The sequence below is a fragment of the Ambystoma mexicanum genome, chromosome 12 (assembly GCF_040938575.1).
Source record: "Ambystoma mexicanum isolate Mex_15411 chromosome 12, UKY_AmexF1_1, whole genome shotgun sequence".
In the NCBI taxonomy this organism is placed as follows: domain Eukaryota; kingdom Metazoa; phylum Chordata; class Amphibia; order Caudata; family Ambystomatidae; genus Ambystoma; species Ambystoma mexicanum.
In genome coordinates, this window is record NC_090936.1 from 172,165,635 (window position 1) to 172,192,324 (window position 26,690).

At 49.5% G+C, this 26,690-nt stretch overlaps 1 protein-coding gene across 1 annotated transcript in view; it reads right to left on the bottom strand.

Annotated features, from left to right (window-relative positions):
• Positions 1-26,690, bottom strand: part of ZFC3H1 (zinc finger C3H1-type containing) — a 1,590,362-nt gene that overhangs the window by 1,318,521 nt on the left and 245,151 nt on the right. Inside the window, exon 8 of the mRNA XM_069628251.1 lies at positions 14,887-15,090. Coding sequence (XP_069484352.1) covers positions 14,887-15,090 — 204 coding nt within the window. The remainder of the gene's footprint in view (positions 1-14,886; positions 15,091-26,690) is intronic.

Consider the following 26,690-nt stretch of genomic DNA (forward strand, 5'->3'; position numbering starts at 1 on the left):
TAAGATATGAAACAGATGCCAACCAAACTTGCAGCAGGGTCATTATTATAATTGTTCTTTTTTAGAACGCTCTTAATACCAACGAGTGGTTTCTAAGTGCGAGATCAGGGTTCAAACCTGTGTTGCAATGCGTTGTCTTGCTTCCAAGACAAACGCGTTGGCCCAGAGATATCCTTCCTCCCCCATTAAGTGATTACACCCTCTACGAGGCACATCCAGGAAGACAGGCAAGCCCAGAGCATAAGTGCACCCCGATGAAGTCTGCACACAACTTATCTAAAGTGAGAAAGGGGCCATCACCAGACCTTCGAGCCGCAGACAGGCCCACACCTCAGACAGACAAGTAGTACACAGGAACCAAACAATCACGTAGCCCCTTAGTAGTGAGGGATTGCCCGGCCAATACAATATGTCTTACTATCCAAGGGGAAGCAGCCAATAACCACCTAGGAGACTGAACTACTACTCACTTGCCATCACTTAACAGACAGTCTGCTGATTGCAGAACCCACACCATTGAAACCACGAGCCCTGCAACGTTGAGCGGGGACAGGGCCACCAGCATAGAAGGGTGGGGAATCTGATACAGGGCACCAATCAAAACCAAGAGGGAAAGTGGTGGGGGGGTGATAAGTACCTCAACAGCGCCTCCACAAGTGTAACCAACAAAGCAGGTTGGATGTTAGCATGTGCCACACTTAGAAACCTCAACCTAGCCTGTGCCGCATCTATATAGAATTGTAAATGTTAGCATGTGCCACACACAGATGGAATTCCTAAGTTTAGCCTGCGTCGAAATCTAGATCGTAATGTGATTCAATGATTGACATACGATTCGCCGACCACGCCTGGACCAAGCGTGCAATCCTGAAATAACCGACTCACTAACAATTCCACCCCTCTGCATACACCTCTCAAACGCCAAACAAACACAACCACAACTCTAACACAAACCGCACAAACTTCACTACACTACAACAGCAAAACAGACTTGCACAAACGGAAAGCACCCCAAGCCCAGCCAACAGACCCACCGGGCTGGGGCCGCTAACACATCACTGCTCGCCCCCCCCCCCCCTCATTCCCTTTTTCAGAGCCACCAGAGTGCCAGGGGACCACTCCCATGCTGATAATGCGCGGTACAAATATCCTTTAACATTAACAAAGGGGGGCAGGCGAGTCTATAAAAGGAGAATTCTGTAGAGACTGGTTCCTGTTCACCATTCTGTTTGGAGCCTGGAGAAGCAGAATCTTCAGGAGCCTAATACCTAGCCTAGCCCCAACAAACTGAGGGGGCTGACACAACCGCACAGGACCATACCCAATGCCGAAGGCAAAACCCTTGTAGTACCGGTTGATTCAAAAGGGCATCAATGAATCAAATGCTTGAACATTGAAGGTAGTGAACTTCAACTATTGCAGAAGCACACCTTAAGCCTCCAGACTAACTGTGCATGTTATTAATCTTCTATAAAGCAGACATCACAACTGTAGTAGTCTTAAAGCACCAGACCTTAAGTGTCGAGGCGACCTCTGACCCTGTCCAGGGTAATCTTGAAACGTGGTCTGTGGATGAAACGGCAAGATCATGCACAGAAAGGAGCAAGAGCAAGAAGAAAGTGGACACAAATAGCCCCTTGTGAGATTACTAATAGAAGCGAAGTACAGAAGCAGTGACTGAGTCTGGTCGCTTGGGTGCATGTATAGTTCCATTTCTTTTATTAGGAGATGGCTTTAATCCAGTCAGGTTAACAGCACTGCCCAAAGAGGTGGGCAAAATCTTTGGTGGCGGTCCTTATCCATATAAGGTAGAAACAGTGATAATTTAGTTAAATTAAAGTTATAGATGCGCGACAGCCTTGAAACGTGCACGCTTCTAACCAGATACTACCATACTGAAACCAGGACGGTTTACTGTACAGAAATACACCAATGAGATGGCTTAAATCTGTTAAAACGTGAAGTCAATTGAAGTGCATATGCTTTGTTACAAACTGTTACTATTGCACCAAGATCACTCTGGCAAGCTGAATTAACATTTTCCATATGATCCTCACATCAGGAACAAAGAAAAGTTAATTTACTTTGTGCAAACAGATGCTCAATACTTTAAAAAAAAACATTTCTGGTTACTGGAAGTTATATTAGTGGCGGCATGATGCAAAATTGCATTGAGCAGTAACTGAAAGTAGTTGGTAGATGGTGGTGGGCACACTTCTGACAAGGAAACTACCCAATGCCAGAAACTTGCATGATTTAATTTTGAGAAAGTCACAAGTTACTTACCTTTAACTGTTCTCTAGCATGGGACTGGCATGGATGAATATTCCCAGTCATCAGGCTGGGAATACTCTATAATAGAAAAAACGGTTTCACTAACAAACTGTATTTCTCCTATAAACCAATCACTGAGCTCGGGGTCATACTGCCCCCAGCCAATGACTGTACTCTCCCAAAGCCCCTCCTCTGGCAGCCATCTTCAGATTTGGTAGCACGTACAGTGGCAGTATGACCAAGAAGATCCACAGAGGGGATGGCGGGAGGGATTGCATGTGCATCCATGCCAGACCCATGCTGGAGAACAACAGTTACAGGTAAGTAACTTGTTCCTTCTCAAGCATGGGGTCCGGCATGGATTCACATGCTCATGAATAAGGAATACGTAGCAGTACAACATTACACAACCACGGGAGGTGGCAAGGCTCAACAGAAGCAAATACTCTTAAAGAGGCTCTCCTTCAAGGGAACAGGTTGCGTAGCACTGCTTGGACGACCCTGGACTCCTCTCGGGAATCCCTGTCGACAGTACAATATTGTGAAGGTGTGCATGGACCTCCAAGTAGCAGTCCTGCAGATGTCCAGAAGGGGACACAGACAGGTACGCCGCCATAGCGATTGCTCTGATGGAATGGGCTCTCGAACGACCGGGCAGTGGTTGTTTGCCATCAAGTAACAGTGAGTGATACAGCCGTAGAGCCACCTGGAGATGGAAGCCTTGGACAATGCCTTCCCATGGTTCACAGGACTAAAGTCCACAAATAGTTGAGACGTCTTCCCGAAACTCATGTGTGCCACATAGAACTTCAGAGCACACGCCACATCCAGCAAGTGCATAGTCCTTTCAGCCAGCGACAAAGGCATCAGAAAAAACACAGGCAACACCAAAGTCTCGTTGAGGTGGAATTCGGTCTGAAGCTTTGGCATGAAGGAGGGCTGCGTTCGCAGCACCACCCTCCTGTTATGGAAAGTCCGATAAGGCCGCTTGCAGGACAGGGCCTGGACGCCACCTACCCTCCTGGTAGAGGTGATGGCCACGAGAAAAGCAGTCTTCCACGAAAGGAATGTGCGAGGGGTGTTGGCACAATTCTCCCCAATTCCCTTCAACCTAGAGACCCTGAGCTCTTTTTGCTGGACTTTAGGACTTTTTCGAGAGAGCGAGACCTTTTTCCCCCCACACTAATGTATTTATGTGATTTGGTCTCAGTTTCTTTTGACTTTGGAGTCTGACAAACTCCATAGGCATCATCTTTACATAGTGACAAACAGGACCTTCAGTGCAGTGACACAGGGAAGTCGCTTAGATTTCCCAACAGTTTAAGTGCCTTCTCTTGGTGAAACTACTGTTTCCAAGAGCAGTGAAGTGAACAGGACTACTTACATTTTGTAACTTTCTAGAGCCAGCACACCCTATCTTACAATAGAGGGCTGGAGGGGTTACTTAGTATCCCCTTTGTCTAGTTTCTCATTGTTAGGCAAGGTTTGTATGCAGTACCCTTTGGGACCACTACACATAACTATGACTACAGGTGTAAGCAAAACCAACCAGTAGTTTTTGGTAGCGGCGCTGAGCAGCCAGGCTTATCTCAAGAGGCAACGTGAGCTGTAATGATGTTACACAGAGGTCTACAATCACAGGTGTACAAATAAACTCTTACAATCAAGGTTTCTTTGTTAAATACTTATTAATTTAACTGTCAGTTATAAAACATACAAGGAGGCGGCAATATAATCACACAAATTTACTTCAGTACTGTACACCAAGTTTCTGAGGCATTCAGAATACTTTGAAGGAGGAGCAAAAAGTCACAGGTTATCAGAACATAGAAAGAATACAGTTATTTCTTAGGCAGTGCAGATATTGAGTTCACCAGAAGTGTCAATTCAATAGGCTACGCCAAAGTCAATGGGCTAAAGTCTAGGCTAGGATAAAACAGTTCTGGTAGATAAATGGAAAAGTCTCTGCAAAAGTTCTTAGGAATAGTTTGCAGCAAGAAGAATCATGTTGGGTCACAAGCTGATTAGGCCTGTGAGTTGGGAAAGTTTCAAGCACTTTCACTGCGAGAGGCAAGTACCCAGTTTGGTTTTACAGTACCTTTACAAATGAAGAAAAAGATGCAGCTGTTGACCTCTGTTCCTGGCAGTTCCTGCCGATCTCGCTGTTCCTGAGCCTCAGTCGTGTGGACAAGAGGGAGGATGCCGGGGGACACCTGCACTGGTACAGGGACTCGACAAAAAGCTGGCAAATGGCAAAATCTTCAATTCTGGGAGCTGTAGTCAAGCACACAAGCTGGTGTCCCTCTCCCTAGTTATTCGGTTTCCTGCCGCACGGAGGAAAATACAACCAGCTCCGAGAATGGTATCCAGGTGGCTTAGTGTCGAGTTCATTGGTCCCACCAACTCAAAGGGAGAAGTCGTCCTTGTAGGGCTTCTCCGTCGAGAAGAATTTAGCGATTCGGACCTGCAGCAGGGCTTCTCCGGGCAAACCAACTGTCCAGGAGTTGCAGCAGCTGTCCTCTTCAAGGTCGTCTTCGGTTCTTTCGTTCCAGTGGGCGACTGCCTTCCAAGCCAATAGACTTGTCTTTTAACCAGTTTCCTCCCATTCATTCCAGCCTAGCTGTCACTCACCCAGCAGGGTGGCTGTCCATGCTGGACAGTCAGCCAGCCACATCACCACAGAGCATTTGGGTCTCCTTGGAGACAAAGCACATGGGAGTTTCAGGCACCTCCCTCACTTCCTGCCCAACCCAGACACTCTGGCGCCAGAGGCGGTCTTCAGTCCTGAAGCCCGCCAAAGGCAAATCAACAAAGAAACCAAACTAGGTTTGGCGCACAGAGGAAAACTCTAGGACCCTTCTACAAAGAAATGGCGAAAAAACACCGGGCACTGTTTTCACAGAGGGGGCTCAGATGCCATCTTGAAAAGCATGGCTCCCGCGATTTAACGCTACTGGTGTTGGCTGTCGGGAAAAATCATGGTATTTCGTTGTAAAACCACTGTCACCAGCCATTTCGAGAGGAAAGGGTAACATTTGACTGCTACGTGAGTATCTAGACACAGGGGATACTAAGTATTTTAAGATAATGTGTGCAGGGTCTAGGAATTTAGTAAAGTCAATTTCACTTCACTTACTCTGGGAAACAGTAGTTTATCCCGGAAAAGTTAGTTAAACCTTGGAAAAGCCTGAAAAGGTTTCCCTGCGTCACTGCACTGAGGGTGCTGTGTAACAAATGAAAAGGTGATGCCTATGGAGTTGTCTAAAACTCCATAAACAAAAAACACACAAGAGTAAAACACATTTCAAAACTCATGAGTGAGGAAAAAGGGTCACTCTCTCCAGGTAAAAAATAAAGTCCTGAAAATCCAGCAAAGTTGCTGGGGTTCTCTAAAGTGAAGGGAATTAGAACATTTTTGAGAATTCTCCCCAACACTTATGTAACCTTTTTTGTTACCCTTTCTACAATTAATGGCTGGTGGCAGTGGTTTACTTTTTCCTACCATTGTGCGTTTTTACCACGGGCTGTAATTGCAGCTGCAGTAAGACACCCATGGGTGCCCATTATGTCAAAATGGCCCTTGTCATATTTCGCCATTTCTTGTTGGAAAAGTTCTTCTTGAAATTTACTCTGCGCGCCAAACCAGGTTTGGTTCCTTTGTTTGTTTTGCCTTTGGCAGGTTTCACTGGTGAAGCCCGCCTCTGGCTGCAGCATGCCTGCCAGGGCCAGGAAGTGAGGGAGGTGCCCGAATCTCTGTGCTTAAGCCCCTTGGTTACAGGAATGCACCCAAAGGTGATTGGCCAACTGGCTGTCCTCGGAGGACAGTCACCCTGCTGTGTGACAGCTAGGCTGTGAATGAATGGGAGAAACCTGCATAAAAGGTGAGGCTTTTTTGCTTGGAAGGCAGAGTCAACCACTGGACGAAGGAACCACAAAGAAGAACTGGAAGAGACCCCTGCTACAACTCCTGCACCAATGGTTTGCCCGGTGAAGCCCTACTGCATTGCTGAAGCTCCGAATTCGCCTCGACTAGAGAAGCCCTGCAACGGACGACTTCTCCCCTTAGGTTGGTAGGACCAATCAACCCCAAAGTGGACTCGTCTGGACATCCTCTCGGAGCTAGCTGTACTTCCCTTGCTGCTGCAGGAACCGATTGCCAGGGAGAGGAACATCAGATCGATTGCTTCGTTTTAAAGTTGGACCCGAGCTCCAGGAAGATCCTCCGGACTCACATGAAGGACTGACCGAGCCTGAGCCACCTCAACAGAGTGCTAGACCCCAGATGCGAGTAAAGTACATTAAGGTATCGGAGAACCACATTGGTGCTGTTTGCGAGAGCCATGAGGAGCTGAAACCACGAAGTGCCACTGATCTGAAGTTTGCCCATTGCTGCCGCCTGCCTTCCATTTGTAGTGCAGGAGTCCCACAGAGTTCCTCCCTCTGGTCCCCACGACTGAGGCCCAGGAACACAGGATCTGCAGACCTATACAGGAACAGAAGCCAGCTAGAAGCATTTATTCTTCTCACCAAAGGTACTGTAAAACTAAGAGGAATTACCTCTTGTTGTGTAGCCTTGCTAGCTCAGTTGAGACTTGTCTTGGTTGCCCTTGCAAAGTTGCTTGCAGCTCTGCCCCTCACAAGTCTCCCAGCTGGTGGCCCTACAGTGATTTCATTTGTCTACAAAACGTTCTAAAACGTGTGCAAGACTTTTTCTTACCTATCTGCAAGGAGTGCTTCAGCTCCCCTAGACTTTTGCTCAACTAACATAGGCTGTCCTGAAAGACTCTTCTTACCTCTGACTTTGTTCTTTGCCTTTCCCCCAGGAAAGGATTAATTTACTTTGCATTGGAGGGTTCTAAAAAGTACTTACCTACTTAAAAATGTGTTAACCATTGTTTTATCCCCTCAACTTTTGACACCAACTTCAGTATTGCTCTAAATGTACCAGTGAAATATTAATCTCCACAGTGTCCTAGATATTAAAGTCACCTTAGGGTGTAGGAAAACATCTGTGTGCCATCCCAAATGGGTATTTGCTGATTTAGAGAAACTAAGTGTGTATTTTGAAGTATATATTTGTGTTACATTTATATTGCTCCCTTCTAAAGAAGGCTTATTGAACGGACTGTTTAAATAAATAATAGTTTAATCAAGAAACATTGAGTGCAAGTGTTTATTTGGATAGTTGTCACTGTGAATCTGTGTCATAACCCTACAGCTCACATTGACTCCTCTTGAGATCAGCCTGGCTGCTCAGTTACTCTACCAACTTGGGTTCCATGTGTTAATATCCCTGCAAAAATATCGCCATACAAAAATATCCCCATATTTTTCCGGCAATATTAAGGCATAGAACCTGCGGGGGACACCCCCGCAATACATATTTTAAAGGGAGCGGTGGACACCCCTGCAACCCCTGCTCCCAATAACACCAAATATTATCCCCACTAAAAATATCGCCTATTGCTGTTCCCGACGACCATATATACAGCTATATTTTTGGTGGGGATAATATTACCCGATATCCCAACTTGTTGAGTACATGCAGGAGCAGAGACTTTAGGTTCAATGATCCTGGGTCGTGGTGTAGGATTGGGACTCCTTCTCTGGCGAGCACATCCGCAAACACCGTAAGCTTGACCGGAGGTGATAACAGGCTGAGAAGGTCTGAGTACCAAATCTGCCTCTGCTACGCTGGTGCGAGGAGGATCATCCTGCATCAGCACCGTTTCAGTTGATTGACTCACAGCAGCAGAGGCAACGGGGTAAATGCATACAGGAACAGGCCTTCCAGGAAGGACAACGCGTCACCCATGCTCTTCGGCTGGTGGAACCTGCTAGTGAATCTCTGGCATTTGGAGTTCACTGCTGTCGCAAACAGATCGATCTGGAGTCGGCCCCAATTGAGGAAGAGGCAGTCCACTTGATCCTGTTGAAGCTCCCACTTGTGGCAAGAGTGCAGCTCCCTGCTAAGGAAGTCTGCAAGTGTGTACTTGACTCCCGCCAGAAGAAAAGGAATAAGGAGCATCCTCCTGGGCGACAGCCCAGTGCCACAAGTCCTGCGCCTCCCTGGAGAGCACTGGGGATCTGGTGCCCCCCCTGCTTCCTGATGTAGAACATCGTGGTGGTATTGTCCGTGGTGACGCACACCACCTTGCCCTTGAGGGATGGTAGGAACTACTTGAGGGCCCAAAACACTGCTCGCAGTTCCAGGACATTGATGTGGAGATCTCTCCCCTCTGGTAACCACATGCCTCTGGCGTGGGGACATCCAGTGTGGGCTCCCCAGCCCTCTAGAGTAGCGTCCGTGGTGACCATCTCCTGTTACGGGTGGGGGCCGGTCTGAAAATCCATGCCCCCCGGAGATGTTAGAGCACGCCCCAGCACCTTCTCGGTCGATGTACTTGTCAGGAACAATCTGGTCTGTGGCGCATCCAGACACCTGGACCCAACAATCTTCCAGAAATTCTTGAAGGGGAAGCAGCCGCAACCTGCTGCGTCGGATCAGGTAAATACATGACAAAATGCAGAGTAGCAACTTGATGGTACGTACTGTGGCAGTTTTCAGTGAAAACAACTGTTGCACTTTGCCCAGAATGGCCACTATCCTCTCCCTCCAAGGGGGCTGCCAGGCAGGAGACTGTTGAGCCTGGACCCCAGGAACAGTGTGTTCTGCGATGGAATCAAGCAGGACTTTGGATAGTTCAGAGAATCCAAGATCTCTCAGCAGCCAGACAGTCCTTTCTGTTTAATCAACAGCGACTTCCCTTGATTTGGCACGGATGAGCCAGTGGGGGTACAAGTACACATGTATCCCCTGTAGACGCAGATGGGCGGCCACAGGTGCGAGGCACTTCGTAAACACACTGGGTGCGGACGTCAGTCTGAAGGGAAGGGCCTTGAATTGGTAGTGTTTTTATTGTACAATGAAGCGGAGGAACTTCCACATACCCATTGCCGAGAAGCATCGGAAGTCGGCGTCCTCAAGATCCAGCGACATCAGGAAGTCGCCTTCCTACAGTTGGCCGAGCACGTGCTGCAACGTGACCATCCTGAATTTCGGGGACTTGAGGTACTTTAGACTCTGCAGGTCAAGAATGGGACTCCAGCCCCCAGTCTTTTTTTTTTTAACTAAAGTATCTGGAGTAGACTGAGCCCCGGAGTTGCTTTGGAACCGGCTCCATCCTCCCCAACCCCCCGCCCCTTTAATATTATTATTTTTTTAAACATGGCCCATACTTACTGCAGGAACTGAGGGATGTGCTGCTCCTGCCGGCCCACCGGTGGTATCCACGGACACTTCTGCTGGAATTCTAGAGTGTCTGTGGGCAAGAGCGTCCAGCACCCACCGATAGGTGGAGATGTTTTGCCACTCGCTGACGAAGCCCGTCAGTCGGCCTCCCACCGGGGTGCATGGTTGGGGTCCTGGCTGGTTCAATCCTGCTTTGGGGCCCGAGTGCCACCTTTGAAGCGACAACGGCCACCTCTGAAAGACTTGGAACGACCCCTGTATGCCTCCTGGGTCATGGAAAAGGAGGGCTGCCAGTACGAGGAGGATTCCCCCGCCCCCTCCTCTGAAACCCTTTGCTAACCTGCCGGATTTTCCTCCTTCGGCACAAAAGGATGAACGATGTTGCTGAAGTGTGCCGAGGGCGCGGGCCATCTAAGTATCGGTCTTGATGGTTTGCCACTCGCTGACAGCCTTCCCAAATCAATTGTCCCTGTCGAAAGGCATGTCCAGGACCCTTTACTGAACTTCCTGCCGAAGGTTGGTAGCTTTCAACCAGCCACGACAACAAACGCAGACACCGTTCCATATCTGTCGTCGTTAGACAAGATTGTATGCAGTACCCTATGGGTGCACTACAACAACCCTGACCACGTGGCAATAGGAACCCAACCTTTGGTACAAGTCTGTACTACACAGGTTGGTAGCGTGATTGAGCAGCCAGGCTCATCTCAAGAAGGGTCAATATGAGCTGTATGGGAGTTGCACATAGATTCACAGTGACAAATATTCAAATAAACTCTTACACACAAGGTTTCCTGAATGTTAGGAAAGATTTCGTAATTGTAGGTAATTTTCCTTCCATGTGGCAACCCCTAAACTTTTTGCTGTTGTTTTTCACCTTGTTCTTGACTTTGCCAGAGAAGTGCAGCCTTCTGCCGCACTCCTCTGGGCTTTCGCTCCATTCTTACGGGGAAACTGACATGCCCTTAAGACAGTCAGTACCGGGGAACGCTGTTTCCCGTAGTTTCTTTTATCATGTTGCGGCTTTAGTGCAACATGACACAAGAGGGCACTGTAAGCTAAGTTACAGCTCTCTTGGGTCTCTAGCCTTCTACAGGCCCTAGATACTCGTTTAGGATTGTATTTGATCGGTGCAAGTAATTCAGGGACGGGAATGGTGGCAGCGATCGTTTCTTTATATTTTGAGCTCCTTTTGGCGTTCTAAGCACGTTTTCTGCACTTAACCCAAAATGGTGGCCTGGCTCCCAAAATGGCCAGACCACGAGGCTCCTTTGTCCTGTCCGCTGACCGTCTTGCTCCCTTCACCTTCCCCAGGTCGAGCCGACCCGGGGCCTTCCTTATTTGGGCATGTACTTTCCCGCCAAACACAGATGCTTTCGCGGGCTTCTACATGTCTTTTGTGTGCCTCCAGGATGTGGGCTGGGATGTCTGGTCCCAATACACATCCTGGGTGCCAGAGAGTCTAGGGTGGTGTGAATGCCTGGGACCACCGTGGTCCGTGATTGGTCCACGAATGGTGTGTGTGTTGATGAGCGGATCTCCCATTGGGTCCCTTCCGTTTTGGCGCGAAGGGAACCGTGGATAAGAGGGGGCTGGAAACACCACTACCATGTCGATCTCCTGAGTTCTCACGAACGAAGGAATACAGGAGCCAAGTATCCTGCAACCAAGAGGCTGGACCGAGGAATCGCTGGTGACCCGCTGAAGGACTCCTCCTCTGCACTGCTGTCGCCTTGTGAAACCCTTTTCACCTTTGATCGAACCAGAAGGCCTGTACTGGTACTTCGACCTTTGGAATAGCGGTAACAGCTATTCTCGGCATCTTCACCATCTCCTGCCAGTAAGCCTTCGGAAGTGTCTCTGGGCCATCCAGCTGACTGACCAGCTTGCACGGGAGTCTTGCTCTGTAACCGCCGCCAGGTTGTGTAGTATTTCGAGTCCTTGTCACTCACACGCTTCGTACACTTGGCGTTCCCAGGTCGGAAGTGAGTAGTGTACATTTGGCTCAGATACACACGGCCGCTCCGTTGCCCTGCTGTGGTGACAAAACTGTGCAGGTTTCTTCGATTGGGACGTCTTTTTACTCAACACGACGCCGAGGCGTTCCCTGCTCTTCTGAACCTGCCAGCTGCTGAAACTGACGCGGAGAAGCCTGGGTCTGCTTGCATCGGGGACCGGTGAGTAGCATAGCTAGGATCTGGTCGCCCTCCTGCAGGAGCCCATTGCTTTTCCCCGCTGTGTTAAACAGCACCTTTTTCCGTACTCGCGCTCTGCTTCTGCCCACTGTGGAGGCTGCGCTTGAGTCGCAGAACTTGTTCTCCTTCATTTGTGCACTGAACTGCCTGATTTCCTTAGAAGAGACTCCCCTTTTGCCCGTTGGCACCAGCGTGTGCAGGTACTTTTGAGCACAAGGCTCCACTCTTCGCAGGGTTCGGACTTCCATCTAGTTAGGTGCCTCTGAAGGCGAACTGAGTGTAAAGCATTATTTCGCACTGCCTGTTTTCTTTCCCTTTTAGGTGGACTACATATTTCGTGCATATAACGCTTGAGACTTGTTGTATTTGTATATATATTGTATTGGTATGGTATGTGTTGATTTACTATTGTTATATTGTGATTTTCTCGCTACGGTCACTGTTTTAAAGGCCTTAAAATAAATGTGTATATATTTTTGATATAACAAACGTTTGGAGTAGTTTGTAAGTGATCTTGCTTCGTGTGCTCATTGCGGGCTTTCAGTCACCCTCACCCCTCTTGAGACCTAGTCTTGACCGCCGCGATCGCTACCTTGATTGGTCTGGCTCGTCCAGAGGTTACCCTGTTCCAAGTAATTAGGTTGGCCTTCTGAACTTCTGCGCCACCAGGACAGAGTTCAGAAATCCGTCTTAACACTGAATAAACAATTATTAATGTATTTATCAGTCAGCTGGAGTAAGCATTCTTCAGAAGGGAGCAATGTAACAGTAACACTCAAATTTACTTAATAAAATACACACTCTTAATATCTCTAAATCATTGAGTATCCTTTTGGGGTGGTCCACAGCCACAACCTACACCCTCAGGTGACTTCATAAGCTAGGGTGCTGGGGACATTAATAAATCACTGTTGTATTTAGAATCATTTAGAAGACAAAGGAAAATGTTATTAGAACATACAAGAGACCACAAATATTCTTAAGGAGGCAAATACTTTCAGATCTCCAATAAGTCATTCAGTGGAATAGGATAAGCCAAAGTCAATGGGCAAAAGTCTATATGAGCTGAAGGACATCTTTGCAGGTAAGTAAGAAAAGTCTTTGCACAATGTTTAGGAAGTCTTTTGAAGACAAATCAATGTAGGGCCACAAGCTGTTAGACTTGTGAGTAGCAGAAGATGCAAGCAACTCTACAGCAAGTAGTAAGTTCTCTCTGACTTTCACAGTACCTTTGTTTTGAAGAAAAAGTGCAGCAGATGACTTCTGTTCCTGAGCAGCTCTGTAGATCTCACTGTTCCTGGGCCTCAATTGTGGGGACAAGACGGAGGACTTCTGGGGAGTCCTGCACTGCAATGGGACGGTCACCGTTCGCAACCGGCAATCTTCAAACAAGGGGCTGTTCAGAGTTTCAGCTCCTCGCGTCTACCGCAAATAGCAACACTATGGTACCTGGCTGTCGAGATGGGCTTTCCTTGCTTCTGGGGTCCTGCACTCTGTTGAGGGGGCTCAAGCCGGTCAGTCCTGCTTACTGGGAGTCCGGAGGATCTTCCTGTAGCTCTTGGCCAACTTAAAAGCAACGCACACAATCTGGTGTTCTGATCCCTGGCGTTTCGGTTCCAGCAGCAATGGCAGGGGAAATTCAACAAGCTACGAGAGAATTCAACCAACTCAGATAGAAGGTCTAGGTGGCTTACTTTGGAGTTGATTGGCCCCATCAACTCAAATGGAGAAGTCGTCCTTGCAGGAGCTACTGTCGATACGAATTTGGAGTTTCAGTACAGAAGCAGGGCTTCACCGGGCAAACCAACAGTTGCAACAGGCTTCCTCTTCAAGTTATTCTTCTGTTCCTTCGTCCAGAGGTCGAATCTGCCCTCCAAGCCAAAAAGCCTCACCTTTTATGCAGGTTTCTCCCATTCATTCCAGCCTAGCAATTGGTCACCCAGCAGGGTGGCTGCCCTTGCCAGCCAGCCAGCCAGCCAGCCAGCCAATCAACTAAGAGTGCATTCCTGTCTCCTCGGAGACTAAGCACAGGGCGTTTCGGCACCTCCCACACTTCCTGCCTCCGGCAGACACCCTAGAGTCAGAGGCAGGCTTCACTCGTGAATCCGGCCAAAGACAAAACTAACAAAGGGACCAAACCAGGTTTGGCGCGCAGAGTAAATCTCAAGGACAACCTTTCCACAAAGAAATGGCGAAAAAATAAGACCAGGACATTTTGACAAAAATGGCACCCCTGGGTGCTTTACTGCAGCTGTGAATGCAGCCCACGGTAAATGCACACCACGGTAGTTAAAAGTAAACCAATGCCACCAGCCATTCATCGAGGAAAGGGCAACAAAAAATGTTACATGAGAAGCTAGACAAAGGGGATACCAAGTAACCCCTCCAGCACACTATTGTAAGATAGTGTGTGCTGGGTCTATAAAGTTACAAAGTGAAGTCAATTTCACGCCACTGCTGTTGGAAACAGTAGTTTATCCAAGAGAAGGTATTTTAAAACTTGGGAAATCCCTGTGCCACTGCACTGAAGGTGGTGTGTGACAATGTAAAAAGATGCCGCTATCTCTAGGGTCTCACTATCTCTAGGTTAAAAATACAAGCCCTCAAAATCCAGCAAAGTTACTGGGGTTCTCTAAGGTAGAGAGGAATTAGCACATTTCTGAGTATTCTCCCTAACACCGACAAACAGATCCCCGGTTGCCGGGCAAAGAAACAAGAATACACAGGCTCTATTTGACAAAAAAAGGAAATTTTTAATGAGAAAAGACCAAAAACGTAGAAAAGCTCTGAGCAAAACACGAGGACTCACTACTTGAACGTGCAGTAAAAATATGAAAATGGCTGCCAGAGGAGGGGGAGGGCAGTCATTGGCTGGGGGCAGCATGACCCCAAGACCTCAGTGACTGGTTTATAGGAGAAAGACGTTTGTAAGTGAAACTTTCTTTTCCTGAGGATTCCTGGCCTGGCAACGGGGAATATTCATGAACATGTGAATCCATGCCAGATCCCATACCGGATAATGGGAACATTTTCAACTCCAACAATCTTTCCCCAAGACTAACTATTATTAAATCACCATTTATTCGTAGCTTGGTGATAGAAAATAATGTTTAAAATTGGGATAGCAAATATGGTTCAATAAACACTATTTGCACAAGCAAGTACCTCCGGTTTGCATGTCCTTTTATTCATTAAAGATTTCAGCAGCTCCTCTCTTAGCAACATCTCTTCCTCCTCTTCCTCATCTGCAAAAGGTGGTTTTGGTGGCTGTTCTGGTTCCTCTGGAGGAAGGGGAGGCGGTGGTGGCGGAGGTTGAAGGGGAACAGATACCAAGCCATCTGCATACACAGGTGCAACTGGTTGCACAGACTAGGAGAAGGAAAGCATCATGAAAAACAGTAAACATAGGATTTATGTATTTTTTAACTAATAATGCAATAACCAAGAACATGTAAAAAGGCACAATACATTTAAGGTGGGATAATTGCTGTCTTCCAAGGACAAAAACAGTAACATTTCTATTGACTTAAATGTGCATACTCTTGTTTTTAATTTGTTACAGTTTCACGTAAAATAAAACAAAATCACATCACAAAACAGCAAAACAAAAGAATCCAATGTACATCAGTCTAAAACGCAATTTCTGCAGAACATTACCATCAATACATTTCTCATACAGCCCCCCCTTTTTCTTCCTGCACTTATCAGACCTACCCTGTCTGCTGCCTTAAACCTAGCACTTGCAAATTGCTGGCTGCATTACCACTGTTTGTTGCCTTTATTATTTATTTATTGTTATTTATCGGTTTCTCCTCTGCTTCGCACTTTCCACCTCTCCCCCCCTTCCATGCACTTTTCCCCTCCGCCCTCTCCCATGCACTTGCGTGTTCTCAATGTCACTGGGCCTAGTACGATCGCTGTTTTGTTCTCCCCTGTTCCCCCCCACCATTGCCTTGTCACGCTCTGAAACACTTGTGTACGAGCGCGATAGAAATAAAATATCAATTTATAAACATCACAGAATGTATATAATTAGAAGCAGCAAATCGGAGGTCCTCCTAAAATTCTCAACCACAAATATTCGAAATACAAGTATTCCAGGGTACCCAAATCCCAAAATATTTAACAGCACATCAAAGAAACTTGTACAGCACAATCATGGTTCCATGTAGCCTTCCTGATGGGCAAAGTGTTATTTATCAATACTCATCTAGGTATGTGAACTTCAAGCTATCAAAAGTATTCACACTTATCAGAAAGATTTGTAGACGTAGTTACAGTCTCAGAGAGAGAACCAACGACTGTGGGGTATTAGGAGATTTCTTTTGGCAATATTCCCTTCCAAAGTTCTAAAGATCCCAAAAGCTTTGCTTTTGAACCTGTCGACTTTTTACAAGGAAGCATTTTTACTTCCCCTTTGCTCATTTTGTTATGGGGAAACTGATCAGACTAACACTACTGGGAAAATATACGTTACGTACCGTAATCCTATTTTCTGGTGCTTAAATATGCTTTAATTCACATGCTGTGTATATAGTCCAACATATAGTGGTAATCAGCGAGTATTCCTTTTTTTCTCCAAAGATCAAAAAGGGACATCGACCTTGGCACGTTTGTAACATTATCCCTACTGTGACGTGTAGGGCAGTGTGTAGTGTACCAATGATCCCTCACACGTGAAGGACCACACCCAGTTTTTCCTCTGCCATGAGAGAGCCTGAAAAGACTGTTAGTGAGTAAAGTACAGAAGTACAGAAAGGTGTAAGATGTCCATGTTCCTTCAACTACAAGAGGGCACATGTTAATGTAAACAGATGCAAGTAGCAGACATAAGATTACAGCAAGTAATGTAGGTCTTCTGATGCTTGTTGTTAATCTGCTTAGAGTCAGATGCTGTGCATAGACTAGCGAGCAGTACCAGGAGATGGAGGTGGGATGTTTGAAGGAACAGTAGTAAAGTTGTTTTGACACCGTCTGGCCCACCTGAGAATCAGTCTTAGAATGTTCATCCAAGCAATAATGTTGTGTAAATGCAAGGAACAGAAGTCTAGGTAGCTGCCTTGCAAATCGCATCTAGAGGAATATTTGCCATAGCCCCAGTGGCACAAGTAGACTGCTCTAGGCGTAAAAGGTAAAGCTCTGACAGAGTAGCACATTTGGATACATTTAACGGTTCATCTGGAGATGGCAGACTTCAATACAGGATCCTCTTCTCTACCAGGTAATACATAACTGCTCTCTTAACATCTAGTGTATGAGGCTTCTTTCAGCTGAATTAGTAGGATTTTGAAAGATGGAAGTTCTATGGGCTGGTTTAAATGGGACTTGGAGGTGAATATATCTGCAAAGCGCGGATGTGTGCGCAAAAACATGTAGCTCTTATGAAGGGTAACAAATATGTCTTGAACCAAGTGCCTGCAGCTCACTTACCCTTGTAATGGAAGTAAAGGCCACCAGAAAAGTAGTCTTATAGGTGAAAGCCGTAAAACCAACTTTGTGCATTGGTTTAATAGGAGGGCCCATAAATTTATTAAGGACGACATCCAAGTTGGATTAAAAATAGGGAGGCTGAACTATTTTCACCCCTTCCATGAAAGCTTTGATTACAGGACTATCCACCAGAAAACCTTGCTTTGAGAGGTTGTGTAAGCAGCAAGGGCACCAAGGCGGACCTTTAGTGGGGTAACAAACTAGTCCTGTGTATAAGAGGTGAGTTAGATAAATGGCTGTGTGTGGGTGATCAATTGGGTTGATGTTACAAGTACTACGCCTAATGAAAAATCGTTCCATTTGTTACAAAAGCAGCATCTTGTGTTGTGTTTTTGCGCCACCTATGATGTCCATACATCTTTGTTGAAGGTTTAAATGTCCAAACTCTGACTTCAGCAGCCAAGCTACCAAGTTCAGAGGATATGGATGGAATGTTGTCCCCTGGTTTGGGACAGCATGTTACATGGAAGTTTGATTGCTTTGCAAACAGATAGTTTCAATAAGGAACAAGTTACTTACCTGTAACTGTTGTTCTCCAGCATGGATCTGGCATGGATTCACATGCTCATGAATATTCCGTCGTCAGGCTGGGAATCCTCGGTAAAGAAAAAATCAGTATCAGTTTCGTTTCTGATCTGTCTTTCTTAGTAGTAACCAATCACTGATCTCTGGGTCATACTGTAACCAGCCAATGACTGCCCTCTCCCTAAGCCCCGCCTCTGGCAGCCATCCTCAGATTTGGTAGCACGTAAAGTGGCAGTATGACCAAGTGAAGAGCGGCAGAGGGGAAGGAGGGAGGGTTCGCATGTGAATCCAAGCCAGACCCATGCTGGAGAACAACAGTTACAGGTAAGTAACTTGTTCCTTCTCCAGCATTGGGTCTGGTATGGATTCACATGCTCATGAATATAAGAATACATAGTAGTATACACATGCACAACCACTGGAGGTGGCAACAGGCTCAACATTAAGCAATACAACAACTCAACATTAAGCATCTCTTACCTCCTCACCAGGCTCACCTTAAGGGTACAGATTGCGCAGCACTGCTTGGCCGACCCTGGACTCCTCCCTTGAGTCCCGAACGACGCAGTAGAATCTTGTGAAGGTGTGCGTCGACCTCCACGTAGCAGCCCTGCAGATGTCCAGCAGGGGCACACCAGACAGGAACGCCATGGTAGCAGCGATCGCTCTGGTCGAATGGGCTCTCGGACAGCCAGGCAGCGGCCGGTTTGCCAACCGGTGACAGTGCATGATGCAGCCGGAGAGCCATCTGGAAAAGGAAGCCTTCGAGAGAGCCTTCCCTTGATTCACAGGTCCAAAGTTCACAAACAGCTGTGATGTCTTCCGAAAACTCTTCGTGCGGTCCATGTAGAACTTCAGCGCTCTAGCTACGTCCAGCGAGTGCAGAGTCCTCTCAGCCTGCGACGAAGGCGACGGGAAGAAAACTGGCAACACCAATGGCTCGTTGAGGTGGAAGTCCGACGGCACCTTCGGCATAAAGGAGGGGTGCGTCCTCAGCACCACCCTCGTGTCATGTAAAGTCAAGTATGGAGGCTTACAAGATAGGGCCTGGATCTCTCCCACTCGTCGTGCGGAGGTGATGGCCACGAGAAATGCTGTCTTCCACGACAGGAACTTCAACAGCGCTGAATGCATAGGCTCGATTGGGGCCCCCCATGAGCCTGGTCAGCACCACGTTGAGCTCCCACGCCGGGGCAGGGGCCTTGACCGGCGGGAACGATCGGAATAGTCTCTTCATAAATTCCTTCACCAGGCGATGAGACCACAAGGACGCCCGTCCTGTAGTCCTGTTGTATCAGGAGATGGCAGTCAGATGTATGATGGAGGCATGAGCCAATCCAGCTTTTGCCAGCGACAGTAGGTACGGCAATACTTGAGGGGCCGTAACCCACAGAGGGTTAATCTTCTGTGCACGGCACCAGACAGAGAACCTCTTCCACTTATGTCCATAGCACTTGAGAGTTGAGGACGCCCTAGCTTTTGCAAAAACCTCTCTGCAGTCAGCCGGGATATCGTATCCTCCAAACTCTAGTGCTGCAGGAGCCAAGCCTGCAAGTTCAGCGACTCCGGGTCGTGATGAAGAATGGCGCCTGCTTCTCTTGAGAGAAGATCTGTGTCAGTCGCCAGCTTGTTAGGTGGGGACGCTGACAAGTCCAGAAGGTCCGGGAACCAGATCTGTCTCGGCCACGCCGGTGCGACGAGGATCATCCCGCACCACTACCTCTTGAGCTGGTTGATGAGACGGAGCAGCAACGGAGGGAACGCGTACAGGAACAGGCCATCCCAAGGGAACGAGAAAGCATCACCCATGCTACTCGGCTGTGTGAACCTGCTGGCGAACCTCTGGTAACTGGAGTTCATCGCCGTCACGAACAGGTCGATCTGGGGTATGCCCCATCGTTGAAAAGGACCGATCCACCTGGTCCTGGCGTAGTTCCCACTCGTGGCACGAGCGCAGCTCCCTGCTGAGTGAGTCGGCAATGGTGTTTTTTATTCCTGCCAGGTGGAAGGGAACCAGAAACATCCCCTGGGCGACGGCCCAGTGCCACAGATCCTGGGCCTCCTTCGATAGGGCTGGGGATCTGGTGCCTCCCTGCTTCCGGATGTAGAACATCGTGGTGGCGTTGTCGGTGAAGATCCTCACCACTTTGTCCTTGAGTGACGGAAGGAACCATTTGAGCGCCCAGAACACGGCTCGTAGCTCCAGGATGTTGATGTGGAGACCTCTCCTCCGGGAGCCAGAGGCCTCTTGCGTGGAGATCTCCGGTGTGGGCCCCCCCCCCCCAATCCCACCAGGGAGGCGTCCGTCGTCACCGTCTCCTGATACGCTGGGGTCAGAAACTCCATGCCTGCCATGAGGTGCGCACGGGTACCCCACCATAGAATTGCCCGACGGAACTCCTCGTCGAGCGGGATCCTGTCTTTGAAGCTGCTGGCCGCTAGAATCCAGCGGGCGTCGAGGAACTCTTGTAGCGGACGCATCCGAAGTCTACAAAGGGGCACAAGGTAGATGCACGAGGACATCATCTCGAGGAGGGACTTTATGGACCTCACCTGGCCACATCCGTGGCTAACAGGCGCTGCACCTTGCCCAAAATGGCTTTCGTCCCTTCTTCCGACGGAGATGCCAATCACTCCACTGTATCGAGCAGCGCTCCCAGAAACAGGGTCACCTGTGACGGAACCAGGTGGGATTTGGGGTAGTTGATGGCGAATCCCAGTTCCGTGATCAGGCGGACAGTCCTCGCCGTGTGTTCGACGGCGAGTTCTCTTGACCTTGCACGGATTAGCCAGTCGTCCAGGTAGGGGTAGACATGGATCCCCTGCAGGTGCCGCCGTGCCGCCACTGGTGCGAGGCAATTGGTGAACACCCTGGGTGCCGACTTTAATCTGAACGGCACGGCTCTGAATTGGTACCGACGCCCCTGGACTACGAATCTGAGGAACTTTGTGTCCTTTTAGAATGGGGATGTGGAAGTAAGCATCCTCCAGGTCCAACGACGATAGGAAGTCGCCCTCCTCCAGCTGTCCCAGCACGTGCTGGAGGGTGACCATCCTGAATTTCTGTGCCTTGATGTACTTGTTTAACCGACGCAGGTCCAGGATGGGGCGCCAACCGCCTGTCTTCTTTCTGACGAGGAAGTACCTCGAGTATACTCCAGAGCCCCGGAGCCTCTTGGGGAGGAGCTCGATGGCACGTATGTTGAGCATCGCCCTTACCTCCAACAGCAGTTGAGGGACATGATTCTCCTTCCTGGCCACGGGAGGAATGCGAGGACACTTCTTTTGAAATTCTAGCGAGCGTCCACGGGCCAGGGTGTCCAGCACCCAACGGTCAGTGGAGATGGACTCCCACATGCTGACGAACTTCGTCAGCTGTCCTCCCACCGGGGTGCTTTGGTGGGGGCCCGACGCTACAGCCGGTTCAGTCCTGCTTGGAAGAGGCCTTGCCGCCTTGGCCTCATTGACGGCAGCAAGACCCTCCTTGCTTGCCGCGGCCTCTGTAGGCCTCCTGGGACGAGGAACGGGCCGCCTGGCGGTACGTAGAAGAGCCACCGATGGATCCCTTGGAGGCTCCCTGTCTGCCTCCGGAGATCCGAAAGGGCCGCCGTTGCTGAAGGACTCCTAGGGCTCGAGCTGTCTGTGTCTGTCTCGATGGCCTGGAGGCCACCGTCCTCCCAAACAGGTTGTTGTCGTCGAACGGCATGTCCAACACTCCGGTCTGGACGTCCTGTCGAAAGTCCGTCGCCTTGAGCCATCCTCATCATCGAAGGCAAACCCTGTTGCCCAGCTGGCGAAATCCGGTATCGGCAATGTCCGTTGCCACCGTTATGGCGTGATCCGACGCCACCTCACCTTCCTGAAGAATCTGTAGAGCCTCCGCCCTCATGTCGTCCGGTAGGAAGTCTAGCAGGGGAGCTATCTTGAACCAAAGCTCCCTGTCGTAACGGGCAACAATCGCTAAGGCATTGGCCGCCTTAATCGTCGTCGCCGCCGACGAGACGACTCGTCGTCCCATGGAGTCCAACTTCTTGCCTTCGCTGTCCGGCAGGGAAGTGGAAGTTGAAGCCGCCGCACCCGCCGCTTTCTTCTTGGCCGTTGCCGAGACGACCGAGTCCGGTGTAGGCTGGGCCCTGAGGCACAAAGGGGTGGCATCGGGGACCCGGTACTACTTCTCTGTCCCTTTTGGCGGGTGTCCTGGAAGGGTTCTTCAGGATAGACAGCTCCTCGTCCCAGATGTCATCAGGCAACGGTACCGCGAGGACCGTCTTTCTCTTGGCCTCCCGTCATTGGTAAAGAAAGCCTTCCTTTTTCTGTTCCGCAGAGCTGGAAGAGCTCGGATGCCCTGGCTATCATGGCGTGGAAAGAGCCAATTTCGTCGGGTGGAGAGGCCCGAGGGGGGGTGATGTAGGAATGTGTTTCATCGCCAACGTCGTTGCCCGTCGCCGTATCATCCCGAGGGTCCAGAGGGGGATGAGGGGTCCACAGGCCTCGTGGGCACGAAGGGCGGTGCGGGGTGGACTCTCCTCCGAGCATGGGCTTGTTCGGAGGGCTTCCCGACGGTCCTGGTTCTGGTTCCTCCATCAGGGTCCGTGATAACCTCATCCTTAACTCAGTACATAAGGATTGGATCGCCAACAAAACGGCCGCCGAGCTATCCTGGGGCTCGGGCAATGGCTGCGGCGGGCGGGATGGCTGCTCCACTGGGCCCTCGTCGTCGCCATCTTCGATCACATCAGCAGCAACCTTCCCCTGGGATCAAACCTTCTCGAACCTCTCGTTGAGGCCTTTCACGGTTTCCACCAGATCCTCCCCGGAAGCTGAATCCGAGTCTGTAATGGCCATCGCCCCCCCCCCCTCTTTTTCCACCGGGGTCTTCACGGGGGTCTTAACGATGGACTGGAAAGAGGATTCCCTCCGCGGTGGCAGGGAAACTCTGGGCCCCGAGGCCGCCTCCACTGGCGTAGTCTCTGCCGGCTTTGCCAGGGCCGTTGCGACAACCTCGATAGAGGCCTTTGCCGGGTAGATCAAGGCCCTCACCACCTTAGGTGCGTCCTGGGCCTTTGCTTTGGGGGGAGGGTCATCACCTGGCTCCCCCTCTGCTCCCTTCGAGATCGGCCGGGGACCCTCCAGAAGCTTAACCGGGTTCTCGGACTTCCTCTTCCCCAAACCAGAGCGCTGGCTCGTGGTTGACCGTGCCGGGGGAAGTCGCGCCCTGCTTGGCAGCCGAAGAGACCGACCTTTCGGCGCTCCCGGTGCCCGCGGTGCTTGGCCTTCTGTTGGGCCCCCGTCGCCGGGGCGCCCTCACAGGACTTAGAAGACCGCTCAGACTTTCTTCGCCTTCTCACCTGCTGTGCCCTTCTCCAGCCAGGCGGCGAGGAACAGTCCTTCTCCACATGCGTCTTTTCCTCATGAAGGCAGTAGAGACATCTCGAATGCTCGTCCTCCTTGAAAACATTTAGCAATCCGCACCCCGGGAAACTCCTGAACAGCTTGGATCCGGGAGTCGAGCTTCCCTTGTCCTGGGCCATGTCCGTTGAGGTAGGCCTCAGATCTTCTGGAACCTCAGAAGCGCAATTCAACGAAAACTTCACCCTTGAGGGGCGTAGAAGAATTCCGAAACGGGTCCCCGTTATCGGAAGTGGAAACGGTGGAGCTTGAGGCTCGATTAAACCGAAGAAAATCTGAAAGCGCGAAAACGCAGTAAAAGCTCGAGAGCTAAAGCACGAGGACTCCCAACACTTGAACATGCGGTATAAATCTGAGGATGGCTGTGTTAGGAAAGATTTCGTAATTGTAGGTAATTTTCCTTCCATGTGGCAACCCCTAAACTTTTTGCTGTTTTTCACTTTGTTCTCGACTGTGCCAGAGAAGTGCAGCCTTCTGCCGCACTACTCTGGGCTTTCGCTCCATTCTTACGGGGAAACTGACATGCCGTTAAGACAGTCAGTACCGGGAAACGCTGTTTTCCGTAGTTTCTTTTATCATGTTGCGGCTTTCGTGCAACATGACACAAGAGGGTACTGTAAGCTAAGCTACTGCTCTCTTGGGTCTCTAGCCTTCTACAGGCCCTAGATACTCTTTTTGGATTGTAACTGATCGGTGCAAGTGATTCACGGACAGGAATGGTGGCAGCGATCGTTTGTGTTTTGAGCTTTTGGCGTTTTAAGCGCGTTTCTCGTGTTTAACCCAAAATGGTGGCCTGGCTCCCAAAATGGCCAGACCACGAGGCTCATGTGTCCTGTCCGCTGACCGTCTTGCTCCCTTCACCTTCCTCAGGTCGAGCCGACCTGGGGCCTTCCTTATTTGGGCATGTACTTTCCCACGAAACACGGATGCTTTCGCGGGCTTCTACATGCCTGGTGTGTGCCTCCAGGATGTGGGCTGGGATGTCTGGTCCCAATACACATCCTGGGTGCCAGAGAGTCTAGGGTGGTGTGAATGCCTGGGACCACCGTGGTCCGTGATTGGTCCACGTATGGTGTGAGTGTTGATGAGCGGATCTCCCATTGGGTCCCCTCCTTTTTGGCGCGAAGGGAACCGTGGATAAGAGGGGGCTGGAAACACCACTACCATGTCGATCTCCTGAGTTCTCACGAACGAAGGAATACAGGAGCCAAGTATCCTGCAACCAAGCGGCTGAACCGAGGAATCGCTGGTGACCCGCTGAAGGACTGCTCCTCTGCACTGCTGTCGCCTTCTGAAACCCTTTTCACCTTTGATCGAACCAGAAGGCCTGTACTGGTACTTCGACCCTTGGAATAACGGGGACAGCTATTCTCGGCATCTTCACCATCTCCTGCTAGTAAGCTTTCGGAAGCGTCTCTGGGCCATCCAGCAGACTGACCAGCCTACCCAGGAGTCTTGCTCTGCAACCGCCGCCAGGTTGTGTAGTATTTCGAGTCCTTGTCACTCTCACACGATTCGTACACTTGGCGTTCCCAGGTCTGAAGTGAGTAGTGTACATTTGGCTCAGATACACACGGCCGCTCCGTTCCCCGGCTGTGGTAACAAACTGTGTGGGTTCCTTCGTTTGGGACGTCTTTTACTCAACTCTGCTGCTGCAGACTCAACACAACGACGAGACGTCCCCTGCTCTTCTGAACCTGCCAGCGACTGAAACTGATGCGGAGAAGCCTGGATCTACTTGCATCGGGGACCGGTGAGTAGCATAGCTAGGAACTGGTCGCCCTCCTGCAGGAGCCCATAGCTTTTCCCCGCTGTGTCAAAACAGCACGCCTTTCCGTACTCGCGCTCTGCTTCTGCCCACAGTGGAGGCTGCGCTTGAGTCGCGGAAAACTGTTCTTCATTTGTGCACTAAACTGAACTGCCTGATTTCCCTCGAAGAGACTCCCCTTTTGCCCGTTGGCACCAGCGTGTGCAGGTACTTTTGAGCACAAGGCTCCACTCTTCGTAGGGCTCGGACTTCCTTTTAGTTAGGTGCCTCTGAAGGCGGACTGGGTCTAAGCATTATTTCGCACTGCCTGTTTTCCTTCCCTTTTAGGTGGACTACACATTTCGTGCATCTAACGTTTGAGAATTGTTTGTATTTGTATATATATTGTATTGGTATGGTATGTGTTGGTTTACTAGAGTTGTATTGTGATTTCTCGCTACCGTCATTGTTTTAAAGGCCTTGGAATAAATGTGTATATATTTTTAATATGACACCTGTTTGGAATAGTTTGTAAGTGTCCTTGCTTTGTGTGCTCATTGAGGGCTTTCAGTCACACTGACCCCCCTTGAGACCTTGTCTTGACCGCCACGATCGCTACCTTGATTGGTCTGGCTTGTCCAGAGGTTACCCTGTTCCAAGTAATTAGGTTGGCCTTCTGAACTTCTGCGCCACCAGGACAGAGTTCAGAAATCCGTCTTAACAAGCTGTAGGGGAGGGGCTTAGGAAGAGGGCAGTCATTGGCTGGGGGCAGTATGACCCAGAGATCAGTGATTGGTTACTACTAAGAAAGACAGATCAGAAACGAAACTGATACTGATTATTTCTTTACCGAGGATTCCCAGCCTGACGACTGGGAATGAGCATGTGAATCCATGCCAGACCCCATGCTGGAGAAACACATTGTTGAGTCCCTTTAAGAATTGTATCAAAGGAATTTTAAAGTAGGAACATTCTTCCGAAGAGCGCTTGAAAATGGAAAGTGCTGCAAGATAACCTTTGATGATCCCAAAATTGAGGCCTCTATCTGCCAGGGACAAGAGGAAAGACAACGCTTCTGGGATAGAACACAGAAAAGGATCAACATTCTTTTCCCTGCGCCAGTTGCAAAACTTCCAGGGGCAATGGTACAGAGATTTTGTTACTGGCCTTCTTGCCAAAATCAACACCTCCATGACGTCATCTGGATGGTCCCAATCCTTGTATTTCAGCGTTTCAGATACCAAGCATGAAGGTTGAGAGTCCTGACCTCTGTATGGAGAACCTAGCCAGGCATTTGAGAGAGAAGGTCCTCTCTCTGAGGAAGACGTAATGGAGGCCAGATGGACATGTCTAGAAGGTCCGGGTACCACGTTCTCCTGGCCCAATCCGGGGCAATTAGGATCATGCGGTTTCCGAACCGTCTCAATCTCCTGATGACTTGAGGAATGACGGGAATCGGAGGGAACGCGTATAGCAGTGAAGTTCCACTCCACCACAAACTTGTCCCCTGGGGCTCCTCTCGGGGTAAATTTCCTTGAGCAATACTTTTCGCACTTCCAGTTGATTCCGGTCACAAACAAGTCTACTTCAGGGGTTCCCCAAAGGGTGAAGATCTCCTGAAGGACTTTCTAAGCCAGTTCCTACTCGCAGGACACCGTACTCTGCCTGCTCAGAGCATCCGCCATCATATTCTCCTCCCCGGCTAGATGTACTGCCGCTAAGGAGATTCCTTCTCGAATTACCCAATGCCAGAGCCACATTGCCTCTCGGCACAGAGGTAGTGACCTACACCTCTTTT